The sequence below is a fragment of the Diuraphis noxia genome, unplaced genomic scaffold (genome assembly GCF_037042655.1).
Source record: "Diuraphis noxia isolate RWA-SAM2 unplaced genomic scaffold, SU_Dnox_SAM2 contig0002, whole genome shotgun sequence".
NCBI classification, from domain to species: Eukaryota; Metazoa; Arthropoda; class Insecta; order Hemiptera; family Aphididae; genus Diuraphis; species Diuraphis noxia.
Window position 1 is genome coordinate 15,234,536 of NW_028301712.1, and position 26,889 is coordinate 15,261,424.

The 26,889-nt window shown below is 25.9% G+C and overlaps 1 protein-coding gene across 2 annotated transcripts in view; it reads right to left on the bottom strand.

Moving 5' to 3' along the window:
* The window catches only part of LOC107163952 (Ig-like and fibronectin type-III domain-containing protein 1), a 92,758-nt gene that overhangs the window by 28,532 nt on the left and 37,337 nt on the right, over positions 1–26,889 (bottom strand). For both annotated transcript variants that reach the window (XM_089219452.1, XM_089219454.1), the window contains exons 3-8: positions 17,441–17,546; positions 7,790–8,017; positions 3,713–3,823; positions 3,386–3,628; positions 3,098–3,259; positions 2,672–2,886 (exon numbers count right to left, since the gene is read on the bottom strand). In XM_089219452.1, the coding sequence (XP_089075578.1) occupies positions 2,672–2,886; positions 3,098–3,259; positions 3,386–3,628; positions 3,713–3,823; positions 7,790–8,017; positions 17,441–17,501 (1,020 nt within the window). In that variant the 5' untranslated portion in view covers positions 17,502–17,546. The remainder of the gene's footprint in view (positions 1–2,671; positions 2,887–3,097; positions 3,260–3,385; positions 3,629–3,712; positions 3,824–7,789; positions 8,018–17,440; positions 17,547–26,889) is intronic.

Consider the following 26,889-nt stretch of genomic DNA (forward strand, 5'->3'; position numbering starts at 1 on the left):
TTACGAAATAAGTACCTTGGGCACTAAGTTTTTTTTTTTAATTTTATCTAGTTATTTTCCAAAAATATATTTAAATTTTTTATAAGTTTAACAAGTGGCATCTTAAGTCTATGAGTAAATGAATCATTAGATTGAGATCGGCTATACGACTCGTGTAGAATATTTAAAAAAAAAATCGTCAGTTTGTATAATTTGAAAAGGATGAGGGTATTTTAATAAGAAAAGTAAATATAGAATATGAGTTTTTGAATACCTATAACAAAAAGAAAAATAATTAAAACAATACGGGTATAATACGAATAAACCAGGTTTTCAGGTGAGTACCTACTCTACAGTCTTATCCCGCGATAATGCGGCACAGTGTAGGTTTCAACTGGCTTATTATTATTAATATTATTATTATTATTATATACATTTGTTACCAATGATGAATCATCGCAAGCAAGAACCTTTTCTAAGTGTAGCTCAGTTAAATCCTTAGGTACTTGTTTACATTGTTCAACATTTATTTTACTACCCAAAAAAGTTCAACAGGAAAAAAATCAAAAATCATTATAAAACTAATTTATTACATTTTTCTCACAAAATATAAATTAAAGGCATTTTCGACTTTTTTCTATTTTAAATTTAATATACCGTATTCAACAAAAACAATAATTTTGGAAATACAGTGAAACCTCTAAGTACCGGACACTCTCGGTCGCTTAAATGTCGTCCGCTATTTGGAGGTGTCCACTATTAAAAGGGGAAATACAATGACAGTATACACATTTCACCGTTCCCAAAATTCCGTCCGTTATTTGGAGATGTCCATTAAAGGCGGTTTCACTGTATTTATTTCCTACATTTTATAGTGTATAATATATTACCTAACAATAAACTTTTATTTATTTAAAAGTCTATTAAAATATAACAAAATTAAGGATTTAAAAGTATGACGTTTTCCATAAATAAATTTGAATAGTAGAAACAAAAATGTCATAAATATTTTAGAGTTATAAATATATATATTTTTTTTTTTGATCCCGTAAGTGCAAAAAGAACTTCCAACTTCCTTTTTTAAAAGTGAGGTTAGAATTCTATAAGATACCTGTTTAACTTTTTCGCCCACTAACATTTTTTATTTATGTATTCAAATTCTTTGTTTGACATAAACATAATATGATCTATTAATAAAAGAAAATTTGTGTATGTGTAGCGATCCATAGTTAAGTCTATCTCACTCATGGTATTAAGAAATTTAATTTTGTGCATAACTACTTGTACTTAATAATCTTATACTACGAGCATCTCGAAGCCAATATTTAAAACTTTGCGTTTTAAAAAGAGGTTTACACAGTGATTTTTTACTCACGAAAAAGGAATATTTTTATGGTTTAGACCAAATATAAAATATAGGTCTCATATTATATACAATGATAATAATCATTTTATTTTCAGTAACTAATATCAATCATATGCATAAGCAAACAAAAAATATTGATTTTTTGAAACCAACAAATCACCGTGAAAACTAATGTTTAAAATGCAAAATTTAAAAAATTTGCTTCGAGGTACACATAGTGTAGAATTACGTACCTATATGTACGTATGTGTTATACAAACAAACATTTCATTTTAATAATATATTAATCACAATTTACAACAAAATATATTTAAAAAACTACTACAAAAATGGTATATAATTTCAGTTCCAGGGTTAAAAAAGAAACTTCTAGTGGCTCTTATTAGATCAAACAAACTATTTATAGTATTATTATTTCTACTAATAACATGTATTTATTGAAAACATAATATCCTAAAAGCCTTAATTTAGTTACAATTTAAAGGTGTTTAAGTAAATATTTTATAAATTTAGTGAGAAAAAGAATATTGAACGAAATCACAATAGATTAGATATTATCATCGTGCTAGATTATCATTAATATTTATGTGGTTTAAATTAATTGACTGTAGAAATATTAATCAATAAATGTATTGGATACAGGCCTTAAAATAAATATATTATGATAGTTTTTATTTAAAACAGAGACTACGGTGGCTACTATAGTATCTATAATGTTAAGATCGTGCAAAAGACTTCGAAATTAGTGATATTTTCATATAACGTCCTTAAACTCCGGCGTCCCCAAAGTGCGTTCAGAATAATTTAAAAATATCGATCCATTAGTCTACATAGGCTACGTGAATATATAACCGTTCATGCATTCGAACGTTTCAGTCTTGTTTTATTTATTAGTTATAATAGTATTATTATTATTTTTTTTATGTTATTTGAAACAGGTTTGGGTGATAATAATAGTCATAAAAGGTAAATAGTGCACGCTCGCCATTTACAATAGGTAGTCGCGTGGGTTAAAGCACTTACAAAGTTACCTAAAATTTCTAGAAATAAAGTAAGAGAGAGTAAGTGGAAAGACACGAAAAGTAGGGTAACCAAAAAATAATTTATCCTCAGACCCTTTATACACACATGAGAACCCTAGGGTATTACAACTACAGTTCACGTTTTGAATTATGAAAACACATAAACATATAGGTACCGTCATTATACGTGAGCTGCAATAAACAATTTTCCATGAGAAATTAGTAAATTAATAATCAAACGGTATTTAAATTTTTACGTGAGAACGTAATTACATCATAATATCCATATTATATTATATTGTACCTTGACTTGGATGCTGTGGGGCGTGACAATTGATTGGCTGTTGCCGTCGTTGTCCGGGAACGTTTTCATGCCGTCAAATGACCTGAGCATGGTCACATTAACAACGTATCCTTTGACCGATGCTGAGTTGGCTGTTGGTTTGTCCCACGTCACGAACATCGTAGAGCTACTGTTTACATCCACTTGTACATTTTCGGGTTGACTCGGCAGAATCTCTAAAATTCACAGTAGCGTCCATGTAATACAATATTTTTTTTTGCATCATCAAATGTCGTGTATTATATAATATGATAAATACACAACAAAATTAAAGTCTCCTGTCCGTTTATATAGTATATATATATATATATATATATATATATATATATATATATACACATTAAGTCTTTTCCGTTTGTAGCTTTCACGTCAATCAATAATGTTTACCTATCCCCTCTACAATGCATGCCAATGTCTGTTCAGTATACGGAGAACACGAGACCATGGTTTTTATATTATCCGTGATTGGAGTGTACTCCCCTTGGCAAACATCTTGACATATGTCTGGAATACCTTCTTGCACGCAACAAGGGACATGATTTCTTCCATCTGTAACGAAAAAAATAATAATAAAAACTTACTGTCTGCTGATCGGATGAGTTCAAAGGGACAGAAAAAGAAAACTAGTTGAAAAATACTAAAATAAAAATAGTGGAGGGAATTCTATGTGCTAACCTGCCATGCATTTTACAATGGACTTGAAGTCTGGTTCGCAGTTTTCCGGGTCTTGTCCAGTGGTGCCATCCAATATGCTTTGTATGTTGCAAAAGCCCAGACAACTCGAGCTCACGTTTCTCGCTACGCAGCAGTCTGTATAATTATGGTTTTTTATGTCAATCGGTTCAGATTCGTCTTCTTTTCCGTAGTACGTAGCAGTACCATTTTCAAGTGACGGTGGTTCCAGGTTACCGGACAACACTATTTAATCGATTTTTTATTTTATTAAGAGATATATAGTATTATTTATGTATTCAAACTATGTATTATTATCTTTCAACTTACCTGAAAGCGAGTGGAAAGATCTAACTACGGGATCACTATTCACTTCACATGCATATAATCCAGAGTCGTTAAACTTGACATTCTTGATTGACAATACCCATACGTCGCCGCCTGTAAATCGAAAAAAAATTGAATACGGAGTATGAACAGAACACAATATATGTATAATATTTATATATATATAAATATATTGTGAATATAAGAGTGCAGTTGACGAAGGTTTTTTGAAAAAATACATACATTCATACTTCGAGGGTTAAGAGTATAACTCTAAAAAATATATAGGTAAGACCTGCAGACGACATGAAATACGAAAATTGTATAATTTTGTATTTTGCTATTGTTATACATATGTTATGAATCATCAAAATGGTACTTGAATCTACTCAAGATATACGTCAAATAATTTCGACAGAATCATTTATACAATATTGTATTGGATAAAATATTGAATTCAAAAAGTAACTTACCCTCTAATATAAGTGAGTCATGGTTTATGAAAAACGTATAATATATCGATTTATGACATAAAAAGTTCTACATTTCTACATTATTATCTCAATGAATAAGTTAATTTTTTTTTCTCATTCTTATTAAAATAGGTGAATATATTATAGGTACAATATACGTATATATATTATATATGTGTGTGTTTAATTTTTAATGCAGCTCTTTAGTCTTCACACAATATTTAAACACGATATTTCATCAAGAAATGTCAAATTAGGGTAACACATAATTAAATAAATACATACAAATATTTTAAACTATACATAACGTTATCATATTAATTATACAATATCAATATACCATAATATATCATAGCATAATTTTTATAATTTAATTTAATTTTGTAATGTAATTATAAAATAATAGTTTTTAATTTCATTGTTATTGGATGAAAAGAAAAAATTTCAATTTGACAAATATCTTTCAAAGTATTAAATCATTTCTTAATAATTAAATTGACCTTTGAACTAACTAGTTAAGTTTTAATATAAGTGAAAAAATACAATAGATTAAATTAAAGTTTAAATCTATGTATATAAAAAATTATTGAATCTTTTGTATGCCTAATATGACACTCATTTAACTGAAATAATAACTATTAATACTACTCGTATATAACACGTTGTGTGCTATATTTATAATAAAAGATTCATTCGCATAAAAGTAATTGTATAATAAAAATGTCTAATCGTCTATCACATTTAACAATTTTTTGTCATAAATATCATTATTTATTCATTAGGTAGTTATAATTTAAAAACTTCAAGTTAACAATACTAAATTATCATCAAGAAACTTCCAAGTTAAATTAATTTACAATTTAAATGCACCACATTGACAAAGTCACGATTGAATTTTGAAATTTATTTATTTGAATCATTTATTACTTATTCGTTAATGATAAATTTACATTAGTTTTTCTAAAGATCTATCAAACATAACCGATATGGACATAATTCCTAATGATTATTTTGGTAGTTTTGTATATTTTTAACTGTATTATCCCCTCTCATCCATCAATGTATCTCGCCCACCCTTTTCCCAACTATCCTACGTTCACACCAACGAGAGTTTTCTCCAGGACCCTTATCTGCTACGGAAAGGCGAGAATATTAATTATTCATAATCTAGGGATTTTCCTAAATGTGTATACCACGTTTAACAAATTACCAAAAGTTCTTATACAGAAATTGACGGGACTGTGAATTTCCTGCAGTGTAAATTTTGAATTTACTGCACCATTAACAACAAAGACATTTTAAACACCACGAGATACGTAATGAAACTTTATTGAGTTTATATTGCGTTAGCCGTTAGGGCCGAACAATGCTAATCCTCAACGTCAAGTCAGTATTTATAGTGATAAAAACGTTACTTTATTTTTATTTAAAATTTTGAATCAAAAAAATATTAAAACAAACAACATATATTTCTAAAAATTAATCAAACACGTGTTGTTTTATTGTAGTGCAAAAACTTACGGTACCTAATAATAATATGGTCTACTAGTATTTACTTGAATTATTGATTTAATTTAATGTCTAATTTAAAGTGTATTTATTTTATAATTTCTAAATTCTCGTTTTCTCGCCTTTTCAAATATTATAAAAGTTTCCTACAAGAATAATGTATATTTAAACTTAAATGTTTTTATAAATTTTCAAGTTAAAATGTACCTATATTAAAATTATGTTCATCTTGTAGTGTAAACTTGTTACATTAAACTGAAAACATATATTGTTTTATATATTAGGTATATATTAATTTAAAAGTTTTAGTTTAATTAAACAGCAAAAATACTATAAGTAAGTTATGCAAACACATTTTTTTCAAATTTTAAATTAAATTTAAAAATTTAAAAATCTGTACAATAAAATGCTCAATAACTGTATAAATTAATATCATGGTACAAACTTTAATAAGTTATTTAATGAGTCACCTTTTTGGTTATTTCCGTAAACGTTTTAATTATTTTCATACATTTTAAATTTTATTTCTGTTATAACTTTAAATTTAATATTATTAGTATTTCAAAAGGTCACGCACCATTTCACAGTCACATAACTAAAAATTATATGAACATATTACAGTCAATTATTATGAATATTACAATATGATGATGGTGAAAACATTAATGTGATTTACATTGTAACAATCTTATTTTATATTGGTTTCAAAATTCTTCGAATAATTGTTTAGTCAGTTAGTATTTATCGGGTTTAAGTTATCATACTTGTTGTATTCAAAGACAAACAATTGAATATTTTTGATGCCATATAAACAACAAATAATAAATTCGTTTACAAATTCAAACACAAGGTTCAATTGTTTTATTAAACAATCAACTAAAGGAAATTCGAGCGAAATCAATTCAACCACATACAAGAGTATAAATAGGTTTTACATAAAGCTTTCATTGTAAAACGTATATAATACATTTTTCTATTACATTTTTAGATAATAAGTCTCTAATTTTATTTATTTTTACCGTTGAAAACAAAACGAATTAAATTGTATTTGGAAAATAGTTTTACATATTTATCAACATAAATTAGAAGAATTTTCGTCAATATATAGCATAATTTAATTATTATACTAGTGTCACTAATTACTGCAATTAGTGGGTAACATTCATCGAAAATATTTAACAATGTTACAATGCGACCTGAGACCTGACGTTTATCAAAAGTTTTTCACCGAGGAGATAATTTACATCCTAAAGTAGAACCAATTATATATATACAATTCATATGCATTAGTATGTTCTTCTTGGTTTCCAGAGGGTAATTCGATAATTATTTAAGATTCCAAACATGAATTGTGAAAGTAATTTACCAAAACTTCACCAAACTGCCAACTGGCATACTTATTATATTAAAGGTTTATTTGTTGGTGGCAAACTTAAGTCTTGATGCGATCAAAAATCTTCACGGACAGTGTAAAGTTTTTAGGGTTATAAAAAAAGTTTTCACGAGTATTTTTCTGTGGGAGAACTTTATTTCTCTTATTTCGTTTTATTTTATCCTACTACTACCGTTTCAGAATAGAAATTCCCTATCAAAACATGATTAAATAACTCTTTGGAAAAAGAGTCTAATCGATTCAGTTAAGGTGTTTTTTAACTATACTCCTTCAAGGATATATGTACATATTTAATTTTTTTTTCCAAAACCCACAAAAGTTTTTTGAATAAATAAGCGAATTTATCGATCTCTTGAGAGTGTGCAATTACCATCACGACCCTTTCAAGTATGTGTTTTAATCGATACAATTCTATATATATAAAATATGTTTGCAAACTGCCAGGTATATAGGTATTGTATTACGCCATTTACCGTTCAGTTTACGTAGTTTTGAGCAAATTTGTTTTGTCAACAGTTACAGAAGGGTTTATAAATACATTTTTAAGAACGTTTAGGGGTAAAGTGAATTGTACATAATATTGACTCATAAGGGTTCAAACAAACTTTAAAAAAATACAAATGTGTACAACTTTTCTCTATAGTTTGAAAAAAATACTTAAGTACAAACTCAAAATTTATTTAACATATAATAATATAATCTTACCTTTATCGTGTAAAACCTCGAACCTTCTGTCAGCGGTTATTCTAGATTCAGCTGCAGTCAATACTTTCAAACCTTGTCTATCTTTATTTTCAGTTTTCCACAATACAGTGTGGTCCCCTAAATTTCTTACTACACATGTCATAAGAGCTGAGTCACCTTCTTTAGAGTGTATAGGTTTTGCAGTGGGCTCTTGCATAACCGGCAATTCGGCAATATCCAACAGTTGCACTAAAAATAATAAAAAGTATAACTTTAATTTCAATATTTAAGACAACAATAAATTCAATTGAAAACGACCTTCAATTATTAATCTACCAATATTATCACATTGTAGACATCATTAGGGACGCATGATTTTATCAATACTATGTGCAATTAGGTCAAAGTTCAAAAGCACCACACACGTCAGAATATTACAACATACAGCACATGACGTCCTTCGAGACATATGTCTACATATAAAACATCATTCACCCTAATTCGCATAGTATTGATTGGGTAAATGAAAAACAATAGAGGAATTATTGCTATATATTGTCTAACCATGTATGGGTTGTTTGAATATAATATTCACATATTTGTTATCTAAAAGATGTATCTTAAAGACCATTACAACTAGACAATGATCAAGTCCATAGAATACAAAATCGTTCAACCAGTACGGTTAAAATCTATCTATCACTTTATAGACTCATACAATTTAAAGTTAAGACATACTGATGAAGCTTACAATAAAAGTAACATAAAGATTAACAACCATTGAACTATTTTTGGTTTCGAAAACAACATTTTTCATGCACGTTATCAGATAATAAAAATATAGTAAAACTTAAATTTTAAAATAAAACAATTTTATGAAAGATTAATGAAATGTATTGCTTTCAAACAAATCTGTTTTCATTTTAAAAGAATAAAAATATAGTGTGTTACAAACATTTGCTGCAGAAAAAAAATAAGAACAATAAATTAGATAGTTCTAGATTTATACTCCTAAAAACATGGTGAATTGTGTAAAACTTTACCATCTATTTGCGTAAACCATAAGCGTGGAAAAATGTATAAACTAAGTATAAACATTTTATCTAAAAATTTAAAACAAAACACAAGTGTTTACTCTATAAAATACTACTGACAGACACCGTGAATAGTACCATCCATAAGGCACCTGGGTCGCATCCACTCGTAAATCTTCATGTTCTGGTCACACTGTTGTATCTTTTATATCAATAAATAACATTGTACAATAAAACATCGTACAAACGAAGCGAGTAGGTAGTTATTCGAAAAGTACAGCGTCATTCGCAGGTGTCGATGTGCACAAATAAACTAGTGAAATACGAAAACCATGAGTATATTTTTACACTCTTTGAAATACTATACCTTATAACCAACGATGGATACGCAATTAATTAAATGTAACAATGAGACTTAATACTCTAAATGTGTCAACCTAACATTGTAGGCCTAATATTGTAGTAACCTACATTTCTCTCAAATCTTACTGAAATAGTTATAATTTCAAAAACTAAAATATTATTATATCTACCAAGAATGTACAAAGTATAAAGAAGTATTTTAAATATTTAAATTAAAAATTAAATCCCTAATTTGCACAGTAGTAAAGCACTTTTTACTAGGTAACTCTAAACTTTGTTTCATTTTTAATTACGATGACCTTTATTTGCAACTATATAAGATAGAATTATTTTATCAAAAAAACTACTTGAATCTTAAAAAACACACGAAACAGTACTTGAAAGTTGAAACATGGTTCTTTCAAAAATTATTCTTTACTATTAAAGGAAAAAATATCCCTTACACTTGTAATCCACTGGAGGTATACTTCAGAAGTCATTGTTCAAAAAAGTGTTGGGTTGGTGAAATTATTATACTGAGTACAAGATAATTTTTATGTTATTATAAAAACCGAATACTCCTTATTAAGTGAATAACACTTCATGACTGAAACACACTCCAACTTCATACTTGAATAAGTAAAATGGATAAAATTGAAATATAGTTATATAATAATATATTCAATATACGTCATATAATACTCGTATATTGTTATTATAGTTATGATACTTATTACTTCTTATAATCTTAGTCAATGTTAATTTTGATTTGCATATTATCATAGTGTACATTTATATCATAAGAAAATGCATACTTAATACTATAATTTATTTTTTGAATTTGTTGAATAGATAAATAATTCCCAGCGAATGCATTTATTAAATTATTTAATCAATCAAAGTTTATTTATTTTTGTAGTTAACATACAACACAATAGAACAAACTTGAAATGAAAATGTTGTGTATGTATATAATTTATATCTATCTGAACACCCTTTTATTGTTTTTTACTTATAATGGAGATATGGAGTAGAATTAATTAAGTCAAACATTTGTTTTTAAGTCTTTCTTTGTGATAATCCAGCCTAAAGTCTGTATTGAGTTTTAAAGACATAGGATTAGCACCGTGTTATTGAAAATACAACAATGCGTTCTTGACGAGTATGTAATGTTTTTAATTAATATAAATCTCATACAATGTACATAAAAATAGCAGAGAGATTTTTAAGAAAACATTGTATACAAATAATGAATTATTTGGAGTAAGCAAAAAATAGTTTATCTTCACCAAAAAGTTGTGTTGTAATTGTGTATGATTTAATTTTTTGTTTACTAGATATAGATATGATTAATGATATATTAACTTTTTAATTTCTCGATTAATATTTTTTTTTTAAATAATGAAGTATATGTTACGTGATGTTATATATTATTATAACATTCAAATTATTAAAAATATTAATTTTATCCATTATTACCTTCAAGTATAAAGAAAATATTTATTAATGTAGTGTGGAGGAGAATTCATTATAAATAGCTAAAATAGTCTTAATATAATTTTAGCATATTACGCTATTGTTGTATTCTAATCTTAGGTATAGGCATGTTAAATTTTAATATTTTATATAATTTTATGTACCTGCCTATATATATATAACTAAAATAGATTTTGAATTTTAACAAACTTTACTCTTTAATTTTTATCTCAAATATATAATGTTTTAATAGTTAAAAAGTAAAAACCACATTGCCACAATTATGTAGTATTGAAGTAACTTATTACCAAACTAAATATTTATTTTATAACATTATAACATTTATAACAGTCCTAATTCTAAGTAATCAAACCAAAATTAATAACCGAATATATATCGAGTAAAATAATACATATTGCATATAAATTAACTTGAATTTATTACTACTTTACTTTAGAGCTAACTTTAATGTTAAAATTTATTATTTAATTATTGATTAATAGGGTTGGGATTTCGATGCACTTTGCATTGTTTTCCAAAGCTTACTGTGCGATGCTCGTCTGGTCACAAATTTGTTTTATGTACTTATGAATGAGAATAAGAAAGTTTATTTTGCATTTTTTGGGATTTTTTAGTTTTTAGGTCATTTTAGAGTTATTGGAAACCAAGTATGAATTTGAAATTTAATTTTAAGATTTTTACACCATCGTGGTTTTTATATAAATATGAGAGATTATAATTTATAAGTAGGTACTCGTAATTCGTATTATATTATTGGACAAGGTTTGAGTAAACACTATCCGTATTTCCTCTTAAATAATCTTAAGTCGGTAAAATCGACGGCCGATGACATCGTTCGACGTTCAGTACGAGTTTTGTCGTCGTAAACACCGTTTTATTACTCTAGTTAATTTTTTTAAGGTCATTTTTTGGGTTTTTTTAGGGCATTAAAATCCCAGCCCTATTGATTAATAATAATTCTTATCGGGAAAATATAAACCTTATAAAAATAAAATAAACTTGTTTTTTTTTTATTTCAAATGTAATTTTAGATTAAGATAATAGGTATATGTCTATATGAATGTACCAACATAATATTTCTTTTTGTTAAATTAATTAAAAATTAAAAATTATAATGAAACTATTAATTCGAAATAAATAATTTATTTATAAAAAAAATAGATATCGTGTTATATATTTGAAGTTTACAGATATAATAAATTTTATTTTATTTACCCTTTTTAAATTATAATTTAAAATTCAATTTGTGACGATAAAACTCAGTTATGTTAACAATAAAAATAACCCATTATTCCCAAAAATAAGCAAAATTGAATATTTTATCGAAATACCTAATAGATCTGAAGTCTGAAAGACATTTTCAAATAAGAATCACTGATTGAAAGAGAAAAGGGATAAAGTGGAGAATAAGCTGACAAATTTCACGCATATGATAATAAAAACATACATATTCTTAACGGAAAAAAATCAATTGTAGGTATAGGTAATGTTCTACATTATTATTCATAAACAATAAATGTATATACTATACATGATTAATACTATTCATGGACACTTTATCAATTGGTGTGGTATTTAATTTGTCTATATTATAATATTCATTTAGGTTGACTGCAATACCACTCAATCATATAATGTTCAATTGATGTAGATTCAAACATAAGCAATAATGCAAATTAATTAAGTTTATCTAAACGTCAGTTGTCACTATTTAGCTCCTGATAGGCAATGGCTAGAAGGTGTACAGAACTAACAATATATAGTAATATCGTAACCTCATACTTATAAAAAATAAATAAATAAAAACAAAACAAAACCACCATCGGCGGTAATAGTGAAAATGTCCACCTATACGCTATACCTGTTAAATTTAGGTAAGCATACCTACAACCACAAGTCGATGTGTTGGCCATCAGAATGATTTATTCTTTGATTCTCACTTATCTCTAAAATGGTTAATATATATATAATATATAGGCATAACTCATTGCCCGTAACCGTGTCAACAAATCATGAGGACGTTGTTCCATTTAGCGGTTACGGTCTTCAACAGCCGGAACGATACTGTGGCACAGTAATAAAATGCGTGGCCTTCAGAAGCACACAGACTAATACATATTTTAGTGTCATTGGAAAAATAGTAAAAGAATATTATAAAAAAAAAAATGAAAAAAAAAATTTGTGTAAGTAACCCGTCAGCGTTAGCTCACGAAAAGAACACATATTTTGACGTAAATTGACCGAATGAAAAGGCACTGCTACTAGACACGTGTAAATAGCAAAATGCATACATTTTAAATTCTGTGTGAAGCGAACACGCTATTATTTTGTGATATGTGTAATGTTTTTCTGAGTAATACGGCTATTCATATTTTTCCCCGTGTACGATATTATGTACAAATATATTCTCGTATTAATGAAAAAAATGAATATTTACATCACAAAAATCCCTAACTATACTAAAATATATATAAATAATAATAAACTTTCAATATTTAAAATATTGTAGGTACCTATTTAAACGTTTATAATTATGTGCACTAGGTTTAAATTTAGCGAATTTAAAGCGATAAAAAACAAACAACTTTTTAGGTAAAGATTTTTATATTTTTATAATAATTACCAACCTGTATAATGTTTTATTCCAAATATAAATATTTATACTTGTAATATGGAAATAAAAAAAGGATTATGAAAACTAATGCATATTAACTTTTAGATAATTATTTTTATTTAATTATTTAATGCCAATTTAAATTGTAATGTAATTTAATCTATTTTAATAACCATTGTATCGTATGTATTTAATTTTGCTAACTGACTAATTATAAATAAGAAACTTTAGGTAACATTTTAAAATTATCTTTATAATTGCTCTAAAATGTGTTTAAAAATACAACTGGAAAAACGCAATGTTTTTTTATGACAATACATTTCAATTGCTTAACAATACAACGATGTTTTTATCCTCCGTAGTTATTCTTTGACTATTACCTACTCTTCCTGTTATTAAATAATAAATATGCCGCATAAGAAGTCGAGAACAATGTACATATTTTTTTAGAAATTAATATTTTTAACTAAAGATATTATGTTTTATACAGAGCAAGTTGTACAAAGTAAATAGCAAAGTTGATTAACCAAATGCAACGAATTAACGTTCTAAATAATTAAATCTAACTATATAGTATATTTTGTTAAACATCATCGAATCAAACCTATATTTTCATAAAATATTATATAATATTGTGTGTCATAGAATTAACTTACCTAATAATATTATTAAGAAATGTTATATAGATAATACTGTATTTGAAAATAATATAAACATACAATAAAACACTTAAAAAAAATAACTAAAATATAGATAAACCTAAATAAGTGATTAAATATTGTATTCGAAGCAATAAAAGAGAAATGTAGATAATATTGGTAAATTGAAAACATTAATTACATTTAACAATGAAAAAATTATAGTAGTAATAGTAGGTACTTGCAAATATTATTTAATTCGTGTAAATCCTAAAAAACTTAAATGACATACATCACATTCAACGCAGACTGTACATTTATAAGCTAAAACTTAATATTTCTGAAGAAGACGTACAATAAGTAACTAATAATTTATTATTATTATCTACGATCAATGGCAAATCATGAAATAACATTCGTTATACGATAGATCATATTAAAATATTTCATTCATAATTTATTAGTTAACTCGTTCTTTAATATAAGTAGAACTTCATTAATAATAAGATATTTATTTTTTAATTTAAATACAATCCGTGCATATATGTGATTAATATACCTACACCATAAATATACAGAACTATAATTTCCAATGTTTGCTAATATTACATTTATTTTCAATATTAATAAATACGATTTTATTAAATTATGTAGGTACAATTATTCGAGTGTACAATGAAAATATGCAGATATAACAGTTCACAATTTTATGCGAGTAGTTAAAAACGATATTATTCAATTTTCGTTTAAGTATCTGCATCTATAGAATAAAATACGAAACAATGGGCTTATGCAAATTAACATTTTAGGATGTTATTAATGTTTGCGCTAATTTGTGACAGAAACACGTGCCCATTAGGAGTTCATTTTCGGTCTATAGACGGCGTTGGAGCGAAAAAAAAATGTAAATCGCAGCGATAATCGTGAACTACATTAACAGTCACTGCAGAGGCTGCACATTAAAAACGACGTACGGTGAATGACAAGGAAAGTTGAAAAACGTATGTTTAGAAAGAAAAAAATTATGCTAGGCGCTGTACAGTGACGTGCGAACCACTATCGTCAGACAGTGAATTATACAATATATATGTATATAGATACACACTATACACAGCGGACGTTTGATTTGCCATTAGTGCGTCCCATCTAATTACTATACAAGACATTAAGTTCACATTAATCTGGCTCCAGCGCGATACCCCCGCGGGACAGTGGTGAGGCGCGCTGAATCCCGCACAGACATTTTACGCCGAATTCAAAGGAAAAAAGCAAAAATCTAGTGGCGGCGCCCGCCCTTTTAAAAGGAATGGCAAGTATTAATTGTTCGCCGTTTTTGGACCCACTCCCAGAGCCCGCGAAAGAGGGCACCATTGACCGCGTTAAAACTCCATAAATTTAAACCCTATCTCGCTTAACGCCCGTTAAACATTAAAATTAAAAAGCATTTTACCACCTACATGCGCGACACTGCCGCAACGCGTTAAGCGAATCGCCGTTTTGACGACTATTGTTCCATCGGACTCCGACTTCCGATTCGTTATTGATTCGGAACTGAAAGGTGATGACGACAAGTCGACAAGTGCAGACAACGATCAGGTAAAAATGTCAGATCGGACGAGTATTGGATACAAAATATTAAATAAGAATAACTACACAGTGGACAGCGCATATAGAGTGTCGCACGTCTTATCTTCGACAAAAGGGAAAAACGTAAAATACATTAACTTACTATTGATTATATGTCTGTTTAATTATATGATAAAATATGCCTTTAATGCGTCCCAATTAATACGACTAGTGACGCTTAATTAAACTACGTGACTCTTTCTACGAAGAAATATTGATTTCCTTAATATATTAATATATATATACATAATTTAATTTCCAATTTTTCGGTTTAATATTATACGTTAACGTTCATAATATAGTTTTCAATCGAAGTTTTATTGAAATTAAGAATAATTATACGTCTTCAATCATTCAGTCGTATTTCTCGAGAGCAAAATATTATGTCGCCTGCAGTATCGTCAGTGTCATTTCAAATAACTTGTATTAAAATAGGCATGTGATGATGAAATATAATGATTAGCAAAGCAATTGTTACATACATTACAGTAATAATTAGTAAAATAAAAGTAGTGTTTCCTCAGAATTGAAAATACTATAGTAAAACAATTTTATGTAAAAACATAATATTAAATTCCTTAATGGTGTCATAAAAACAAAAATAATGACATAAACAAGAGCACTCACAAGTCGGCGATGTTTGAAGGCTAACAAATTGTGTTTGAAATTCAAATTGAATTTGCTATGTGTATTTTAAATGAAATATTTTCAACTGCCACTCACAATAGTATAAATACATGCGTTGATATTTTAATAGTTAAACGATAATATAGTTAATTATTTATAAAATTACTTAGCGTTCAAAGTTTGAATTTTGACAACATATTATGTAAAAATCACGAAAATCACGAAAATTCCCGAATTATTTTAAACTAGAAATTCATAAAAAAATTTTCTTTTTAAATCTAAGATTTGAAAAATTTTAATAATCTATAATATATCCTAGACAGATAAACCGTCTTCGCTCAGAATCGTTTTTCGTTTACAATGATATAATATCATTGGATTCAAATTTAATTCCATCCATTACAGTAAGTCAGTAACCCACTTGTAACCTATTGTACAGCAGAGCGACATCCACGACTTACACGCCTTTTTTTTTTAATCTCCAGAAATGTCAACAGTTTATTAATGAAAAATTTAAACTAACCAAGAACACCTTTTATACAAAACTTACAAAAATTTTAAAAATTCGAAAACATATCTTATTTCTTATATAATAATGTAATGATATTAAGAAAAAAGTCCCTGGTAAAAGTTTCACGGAAAAAAATCTCCAAATTAATATTTGATTGAAATTCAGTCTTTTCTACAACAGGCATTTTGTATAGGTTTGTATAAGTACATAAGCCATAGGTAATACATGTTACTTATTTTATTGAAAATAATTAACAAAAACTTAATTAAATAGTTACCTTTCTAAGATTAAAAAATAAAAATTATTCTCACATATTTAATAAAGAACATAAAAACAAAAATTATTATTCTCTACATAGTTATCTAGATATTTTTCTTCAGTTTGATTGATACTTACAAAAAATGCATATTCATATATAATAGTAGATTTAAATTTAGTCTTTTATCGTATAAATATTTATAAACATAATTACATGTTAAATTTATTGAAAATAATATAATAATATAAAATATAATGTTATTTAAAAATAGGAAGATTTTTTTTCAGTTTACCTAATATAATATAAGTACACTGGTTTGTATCTTGAGTAAAAATAATAGTTTTGTTATTTTTAGTAGTACCTAACCGTTAATTCGAATAACTTAAATAGTTTCACAAATATCTTAAATACCTGAGTACAATACCAAATTACGCTTATAAAATACTCTCTTTAAGTTGTCAAGCCAAATTAAAATAGCCAAACTTAACAACTGTACAAGAAATAACAACTATAAATAAACTTACCATTATGGACAGCGTTAATTAAAAGAAGTACAACCGGACCGATGTGAATGTTGACAATCATGATGGCCCCAATCAGCTGATCCGGACTGTGTGCTAAAGGTTAGCGCTAAAAACAAAAAATAAAAGAACGACACATTACGAACAATTCCGTTTAATAACAACGTACTACTATACTATAAAATTATCATATATTTGGCGTATACGTATGTTTATGGATCACTGTGTTACTACAGTGGTCACAAATGAATGAGTTTGAGATTTTGTTGTGATATACTCACCTAATGTTTGATACGTGACTATAAGTTTGGACTGGATACTATAATGGAGGGGAAACGGTGAGTGAGAGACGTGACGAAACCAGAGCCTAAAAGATGACTAACAAGAAATATGGTTTTAAGATAATTTTTTTATATATCTTGTTAAAATCTTTAAAAAATCAGAATAAAATAGGCTATGAGATAAAAAAAAAAAAAACAAAAAAAAATTGTACACGCATAATATATGTTTTGTTTATGTTTTTCCAAGATAGGATAATGATTACTTGAATAATATGTGATATCTATACCTAATCAATTTCATCCCCTCGATTACACCCCAACATATTAATTAAATTCAGTCAAACTTAAATATTTAGACTTATATTTTTTAAGGTAAACAAAATATAATATATTTTAACTAAAGTTCCAATTAAATTACTCTATAATATACCTTTATTTTTTATTTTTGGCTATAACTTATAGCCTATAACATAATATTATTCTATCTCGTATTTTCTTTTAAAAAATATTTAATTAACATTAATAATTTTTAACATTAAACTATGTAATAATATACATCCAATTAGTAATTGGAGATCATATTGTCATGAAAGTTAAGTTCATTATTTATATACATTATATATATATATAAATCTATTACCTATACATATTTTATTTCATTAAGTAATATTTAATATTCAGTCGAAAATCAATGAATTAATTCAGAAAAAGTAAATTTACCTATAATCATTTTATACGCAAGCAACAATAATATATTACTACGGATAAAAATAGGTAGTTGAAAAACACAAACTACCTACGAAATTTTAAAAATAATGATTATTTGAGTTATTATATTAGTATAGTAGTTGATATTTTTTTATATCTACATTTATATATAACTATTATGGATTATGCAAAATATTGAATGAAATTAATAGCAATATCTACACCACATTAAATAAAAATTGCATTAGTCAAATGATGGTTCAATAAAATTGCGTTATTCGTATGAAAATCGTTCCAATTGGGATTAGTCAAATACGTGCCCTACCTATTAACCAAATTAAATAACAAAACAATCAAACAATATTATTCAATATAATGAGGTGTATAGACGGTATACAGGCAGTATTACCGGTGATATAATTTATTTGGGTAACACCTTAATGGGCTTAACTCATCGTAATCGTTTGTTGAACAATCATGGTAGCGACCGGGCGTTGAAGGGTTTTTGGTATAGCCCTCCAAAATGATTGAGTTATGATCAAATCTGTACGTGTACCTATTATTATAGAGCCCCATCACAGTCGTGGTAATAACGGTCATTGGGCAGATCTCATGAATATTATAGAAATTTTCAATGCTGTGTATGGCCAATAATTGGTATGTGGTACATATACTTGACTCTTATCATGTTGTAATTAATAGGTATAGATGAATAGCGACGGTATGGCATCCCACGAAACTTTGACGGATCTATGTACTATATTATAATTCTTGTAGGGTTAATTGATTACCCGGAAATTTATAAATGATTACAATCTACCACCGCCGACAGGTGTCTAGAAATGGAACACCAATATTTATTTATAGTCAATATTATACTGCTCCCGAAAACTAAAATAATGGAAAAATTTGTTTTCGTCGTCTCTGGTCCTACACATCAAGTAGCTAATAAAATACAATAGGGATGTGTTATAAATAAAATTGCTCGTAAAATTCTTTAACCCAATAGCCCGAGAAAAATGCGGAATTAGAAAATAGGAAAAAAATAATCCTTGATAAAATAATTTCTTGAGGTTTATTTTGAGGGGTGCAATAAATTATTTATGGGCCAAGCAATCGATTCGACAGGCAGTAAGTCCTTGGGGTTATATTCCAAGAAACATTAAAAAGAATCGATATGTATATACATTTAGTTAGTTCGACATACTCAGAAATGGAAAAAAATATCGTAATTGCTATAGCTGTATTGGTGTTACGAAATTATAATATTAAGTTAGCTAGATCAAATCGATTCGTCATAATTTGCCAATTCAGCCGCATTTGTGTTTTAATACAATTATGCTAATCAATCACGAGTATATAGCTGTTATATCTACTGGTCAATATATTTTTTTTCATCCAGGTGTAATCAACCAAATACTATAATAGAAGTTAGTGTGAAAAATAGTATGACCACTGCGAGTGATTTACACATAGAAAAATATTTTTGCAACATTCATTTAGACGTTTATTAACAAAATATATACACAAATTGGTAAATAACAACAACAATTGTCAATATTATTTGAACCTTACACCAAACATGATACATTATTATGGTTTATGATAGATATATCAAGTTTGCTTCAGACGTCAAGATTATTTGTTTGTCTTAAATTTTGTTACGAAGTAATTTTTTTTTCAAAATGGTCAGAAAATCATACATTGAGACATTGTAGATACTATACTCTTTCTGTTTTATATAAATACAGTATATTGAAACGAATATTATTATTAATAATATTATTTTAAACATGATACCTATGGGATCAGACAGTACACTGCTTTACGTTACACTATTTCTGGCGGCTTCAGTATAATTATTGTATTATAAAACAAATGATTTATAATATTTAAAAAAGTAAATGTTTTAAAATAAATTTAAATTAAAAAAAAAAATTAATTTATTAAATGCGCATTTTAAAATACCAAAAATATAATATTTATATTATAAAATATATGCCTACTATATAGTGAATAGTGATCAATTCGGTTTCAAATGTTGACAAGCTTTAATTATTTTAAAATGCAAAATGTATAATAATTCTAAAAATTAAACTAAATAATCATAAATAATTTAACAAAAAAAAAAAAAAAATGAATCATTATTATAAGTTGATTTATCATTGATATTATACACTATATATTATGTAAAAGATAATGATCAAAAATATAAATTAAAACTACTTTAAAACTACTTTAGTAAACAATTGTCATACTTGAAACAAACTTTAGGATTTTCATTAAAAAATGTTTTTTGTATGTATTTGAGTTCATTCAGTAGATTCAAAGAGGATAGTATGATATGGAATATTATTCTACAGTCTACCTACCGCCTTCATCAGGTAAAGTAAAACTAAAGTTTAAACTTAAACAAACACAACGATATTTTATTTGAGGATACAAAAATTTTGATTTTTAAATCATTGGTTTGTTAGTATTAAATTTAACTAATTATTTATGTACGTAGCTATCTAGTATTAATCTGTATTTACCAGTGTGCTATGTCGTGAACTATGTTTAAAAACGATTACCCACAAACAAATAAAATGTAACATAAAAATACTAAAATACAATACTACAAATGGAATACTAATATTGTTAGTATCCATCTTTGTCCTCAGTCTCTCCAATAACAGAAATTAGGCTCCAAACTAATCCAAATCCAATCTTTTTCTTAAAATAAATTAGCTAGATTTGTAGTTTATTCACTCGAGACATAATTCCAAACATGTAACAAGTCTTACAATTAAAAATTTCCTCATTCAACAACATCATTGTATAGAAAAATATGAACACTATCTATTTTTGTATAAAAGTTGTAATACTTTTGAAATAAATTTAAATTGAAAAATAATATATGACACAAACCATCATCCGAGAGTTATAAACATAATAAACATGCTATGGCCATATCAACTCTTCTGATATTAATCTCACCATAAAGTTTAATAACAAAATGTCATATACACCTTTAAAAATAATAGACAACAAAATTTTAAATTTCAACAACAAATCTCTAGAGCTCTATATAATTAAAATATAATTTATAGTAAAAATACCTATAATAAATAATAGAAATATAGATCAATTATTGACCAAAAATATATTATTATGTACCTACTAACGATATTCGAGATAGGTACCTTAGCATTTCCTAAATTGTAAAATTATAGTTATAGTTAAATAAATTAATGTTCACAAAAAATATTATAACCATATGTCCAGTTATAAAAAAATTGAAACTCTATAGCCTCGTAAAAAAAAAAAATAATATGTTTAAATTAAACTCATTTTTATTTCAGTCGATAATAGCGATAAATAAGTCGATATTTATTTATTTGAAGAACTGTGCAAGTTAGTTACATTAAACTAATCAATGAACATTTTCGGATTTATAATTGCTAACTGATCATTATTTGGACAAGCAGAATAGAAAACTTCAGCTGTACAAAAAAAAAATTATAAACGTATTAATACATTGTTAATATTGTAATTACAACTTTGTTCAAAATAACATAGTATCAAATTTTAAAAAAAATGTAATAAACCAATTTAGTAAAATAAATAAAACTTGAAGTTTAATTAGCTATCATCGTATTTAAAATAGTATTTTTATGTATGCAATAATTATTAATAATTACTATTACCGCATATGCATTAAGAAAAAGTATATACTATCAGTTTAATACTATCAAGTATTTTCTACATTTAAAGTAATTAAGTTTATAATCTACTATTATTCATTGTGACATCCATTAAAATATATTTAATCATAATAAAACCGTTTTAAATATTTATTTCAATAATGTATAGGTGCCTAAAATTATAATAATATGTCATTATTTAAATGGCCATTAATTATTTAAAATGCTTAGACGTAGTTAATAGACTTACATTTTGTACAACAGTCAATTTTTTCATAATTAATATTAATTATTTTCAGTTGTGTCTATTTTATTTTTCTAAATAATCTATTTCATTAAAAAATCATTAAAAATAGACCACATGACTTGAGTTTTAGCAACCATGTTGTGTAGCTGAATATGAATATTAAACAGCGAAAAAATAAATTTATGGTTTATAATATGCATATTATATTACATCATAATGTGCGTCGTCTCGTCAAAATATTATCATAACACCCTTTTGATTTAACTATTCTTCAATCTATTTAATAGTACACGGACATCTTGAAACAAAAGCATAAATTAAGAATATACAATAAACTTTAATCGAGAATATTTATGCAAAATAAGAATATTTATCATCATAATATTCTTTACTTGAAATTGTTCTAATTGCAAATGAAATGATTGTTGTGATTTAAAATTTTTATCATAATCATTAAATAGTTTTTATTTTTTTGAACAACTGTTTTGACTAGGAAATTTTATTAATATAATTCAATGTAATTAATCAATATTCTAAGTTCATTTAAAATTACATTATAATAAACTTAAATTTGCGTAAATCTAGTGCAAGAAATCTAGCCACTCGGTAAAAATTTTTCAGAACCAATAATCAAATTTATGTCATAAATAAATTCAAAACAATTATTAGACGTATAAATATATGTTTTTGTGTATTTTTTTCATGTATTTATATTATAATATTGTTGAATTATGTCATCGAATAGCAGTTTTTAAAACTTTTTTTCATTCATAATTACATAGTTATACAACAAATAATAAGCAAAAGTAGAAAACTTTGTAAATACCTATTAATTATTAAATTATTTTAATTTTACTTTAAAATTATTTTTAAACATTAATTGAATCCCCTTAACTAATACTAAGTATGATATTACGTCATCTTAATATCTTAAATTGTTATCCTAAAATACATATTATGGCTTTAATATCACAATATTGTGTTTAAATTTATGTAATACATAGGTAATTTGTATTTATTAACTTTCAACTTTTTTATTCAACCTGTTTGAAAATGAAAAGCCCAAGTTTAGAAATTAGAATTGTTTGAATAGCCATAATAGTTCATAATGTTACAACAACAATAATAATTATATTGTACATATCTATTATAAAGTAGTAGTTAAAGTCAGAATATATAGGTATCTACTCAAATAAAGTCAATTGAATGTACCTATATCCCTAAGAGTAGACAAGGTAGTAGTGTAAAGTTTTAATAAAACCTATTCTTCAGTATGCATGCTTTTTGTTGAAAAGTAGATCGGTAAATGTTTATAACTAACTTTATAATTTACATTAAGAATACACAACCGTAATCATTCCTTTAAAAAACAAAACTATTCGTTGATAAATTCATATATTGGAAAGTTGCTCAAACAAAAAAGTTTTTTAGAATATAATGAGGAAAGACAGAAAATCTTGTGTTACGATTTAAAGTTGAACCAAAAGACGCCTATATGACGTATTTTAACCGGATGCATTTCTGCTTTTATAAACTTCCGACTAAGGATAAAAGCGAATACGCGTGACTTATAATGTTAATCACATAAAACAACATGCGAACTTCTGCAAGACACACCAGTGATACAGCTATAGAAACCAAAAGTTCTTAATAAAAATAATTTTTAATGATATTGTTACTACTATATACGTGAGTTTAAAAAAAATTAAGAGTTGTCTTACTTAAATAACATATTATATTTAATCATTATTCATTTTTAAATCAATGTAACTATTAGATAGTGAAAAACGTAATGTAATAATAAAATAAATATAATAATGGAAAAGTTAACTTGTAAATTTTGTTATACATCATACAATTATAATATTAAGCAACCTTTAAACTTATCTGGAACCGTTTTAAATTCAGAACTATGCGAAAATTTGCTAGTTTCATTAATATATTATGTTTAATTTTTATATTTATCTGTGAACACACCGACCACGTTTTGTAGTAAAAATTATGTGAGAGATTCAAATTATTTCATAGCAACGATTGTCAATTATTGATTTAAATACTGAACAGAGGACACATTAGTTTAGTGAAATTTTTTGTTTGGGATATTTCAGTTGATTTTATTGTATAGAAAATTGCGTACAACTATTTAAATACAATTTCTAAAATAAATTGTGATGGCCAGCATTCAAAGCATATGTAAATGTATTCCAATTTTCATAAAGCAGCATAAAAAAAATTAAACGTTTGGGATTCAAGAAATATTACCACAAAACTAGCTTCAAATCTTATACCAAATTAAAAAGTTTAAACTGTTTTTGGAAATTTAATTAAAGGCTTTATTCGAAAATTTTTCTAACTATAAATAGTATCTACCCTTTAAATTTTGAATGTCTATATTTTTATATTTATTTATTATATGAATAAAATGTATAATTTTCAGTATTCATTTATTTAAACTTAACAATTTAATATAACATTATTTTTAAATATTTTAAACAAGACCTATTTTTCATCGATCTCAAAAAACAATAATTCAAAATTGTCATGAGGAATTTAAATTAAAATATACCATAAACCCTTTTATAAATTCACGAACCTAATAGTTTATTATTTCTTTCGAATGAATGATTGTGACGATAAAATATGCCGAACTATAGGAAGCGATGATATGAGTGCCCGACACTCGGTCCCTGTATTATGTTCATAATTATTTATATATTTGTTATCTCGGAATTTATGTTATAACAGTATAAGGTTTACAACTTTATATGATTGAATATTGAATCATTTAATTTTGCTTTATTCAAAAATAATTAATTATAAAATCTTTATTAATTAGGTACTTTTAATGGGATACAATAATAGTAGTGAATCAAAGTAATGATGTAATGCCTTTAAAAATTAAATTATTAAATAAGTATGCACAATTCACATTGCACTTAGTATAAAATACAAATAGGCATCAATAACAATTACACAAAAATTTAGATCGCAAATACTATCGAACTTTAAAAATAAAAATACGGAAAAGTCGTTCTGCTGTATAGTATAGGTATCCTAGCATTGAATTTTACGCATTCGTCATTGGTTGGTTGGGTAGTTATTTATATTATCTTAAATTTGAATTCAATGACTATATCATATTATGTACATATTATATTATAATTGTATACGAAACATGAATCTGAGCAGATAACCGGCAGAGTCGGGCTACATTTCTAAAGATACTTAATATTTTATATATTTGAAATGTATATGAATATGTGTATATAAATATATATATAGTTATAAACGGTAGGTTGTAGTAAATTTTAAAATTGGTTATGTGTTTAGCTAATGCCTAATAATGTGTATAAAGCTGTGAAAAGTTTCAAGTTTTAGATATATACGGATCCTAAAGATTGAAGGAAAGGTATTATTCTATTTTTTCTTTTTGTACAATATTCGTGTGCCTGTGTAGTTTGTTAAAATGTTCAATATTACATACTTTATAGTTGTAACTATATATTATATTATATATACCTATACGGGGTGATTTATGAAGCGTAAAACACTCATTATTTCAAAAAGTGTAAATGTTTTTGAAAATATAATTTTACATAGCTTCAAGTCGTTTACAAAACAACGTTTTTATTAAAAAATTATATTTTTAACATTTTTTTATCCCTATAATTTTTTAAGTATTTTACTTTGAATGACAACATGTAGTTTTAATTTGATATTCCAAAACAGAATATTTTTCTAAGTAATTTGATATACAAAAATTGAATTTAGGGAAAGTAGTTTACGAGATATAGGTATTTAAAGTTTAGATGAGCGGAGTAGAGTGGTACTGGGTTACTCCGCGACATATTTGTCCACTACTCCGTTCATCTATACTTAAAATATTTATAATTCATAAACTACTTGCCCTAAATTCAATTTTTATGTATCAAAATACTTAGAAAAAAAATTATGTTTTGGAATATCAAAATAAAACTACATGTCGTCATTCAAAAAAGAAAAAAAAAGAAAAAACTATAGGGATAAAAAAATGTTAAAAATATAATTTTTTAATAAAAACATGGTTTTGTAAACGACTTGAAGCTATGTAAAATTATATTTCCAAAAACATTTACACTTTTGGAAATAATGAGTGATGTATGCTCCATGAATCACCCTGTATACTACCTACATACTTGTATACTCATATTCACACACAACTATTATGTATTTATATAATAATATATTAATATAATAATTATAAATAATACACGTCACGTTTGTAAAATTTAAATTATTAGTTTAGGTTAATCTGTTATTTGAAAGTGAATAATGCTAAGAAATAAGTTTTTAGTAGCATAATAATACTGTCACACGATATTAAATGTATAAACATTTAATATTATTATCATATTATTGTCTATTAAAACACATTATAAAATAATTATTTCATGCATACAAAATGTGACTTATGTTATTTTGTGAACAATTTTCGTAGTTTTAATGATATAATTTTTTTTTTTAAAACACTTACATATAGGTCAGATTAAT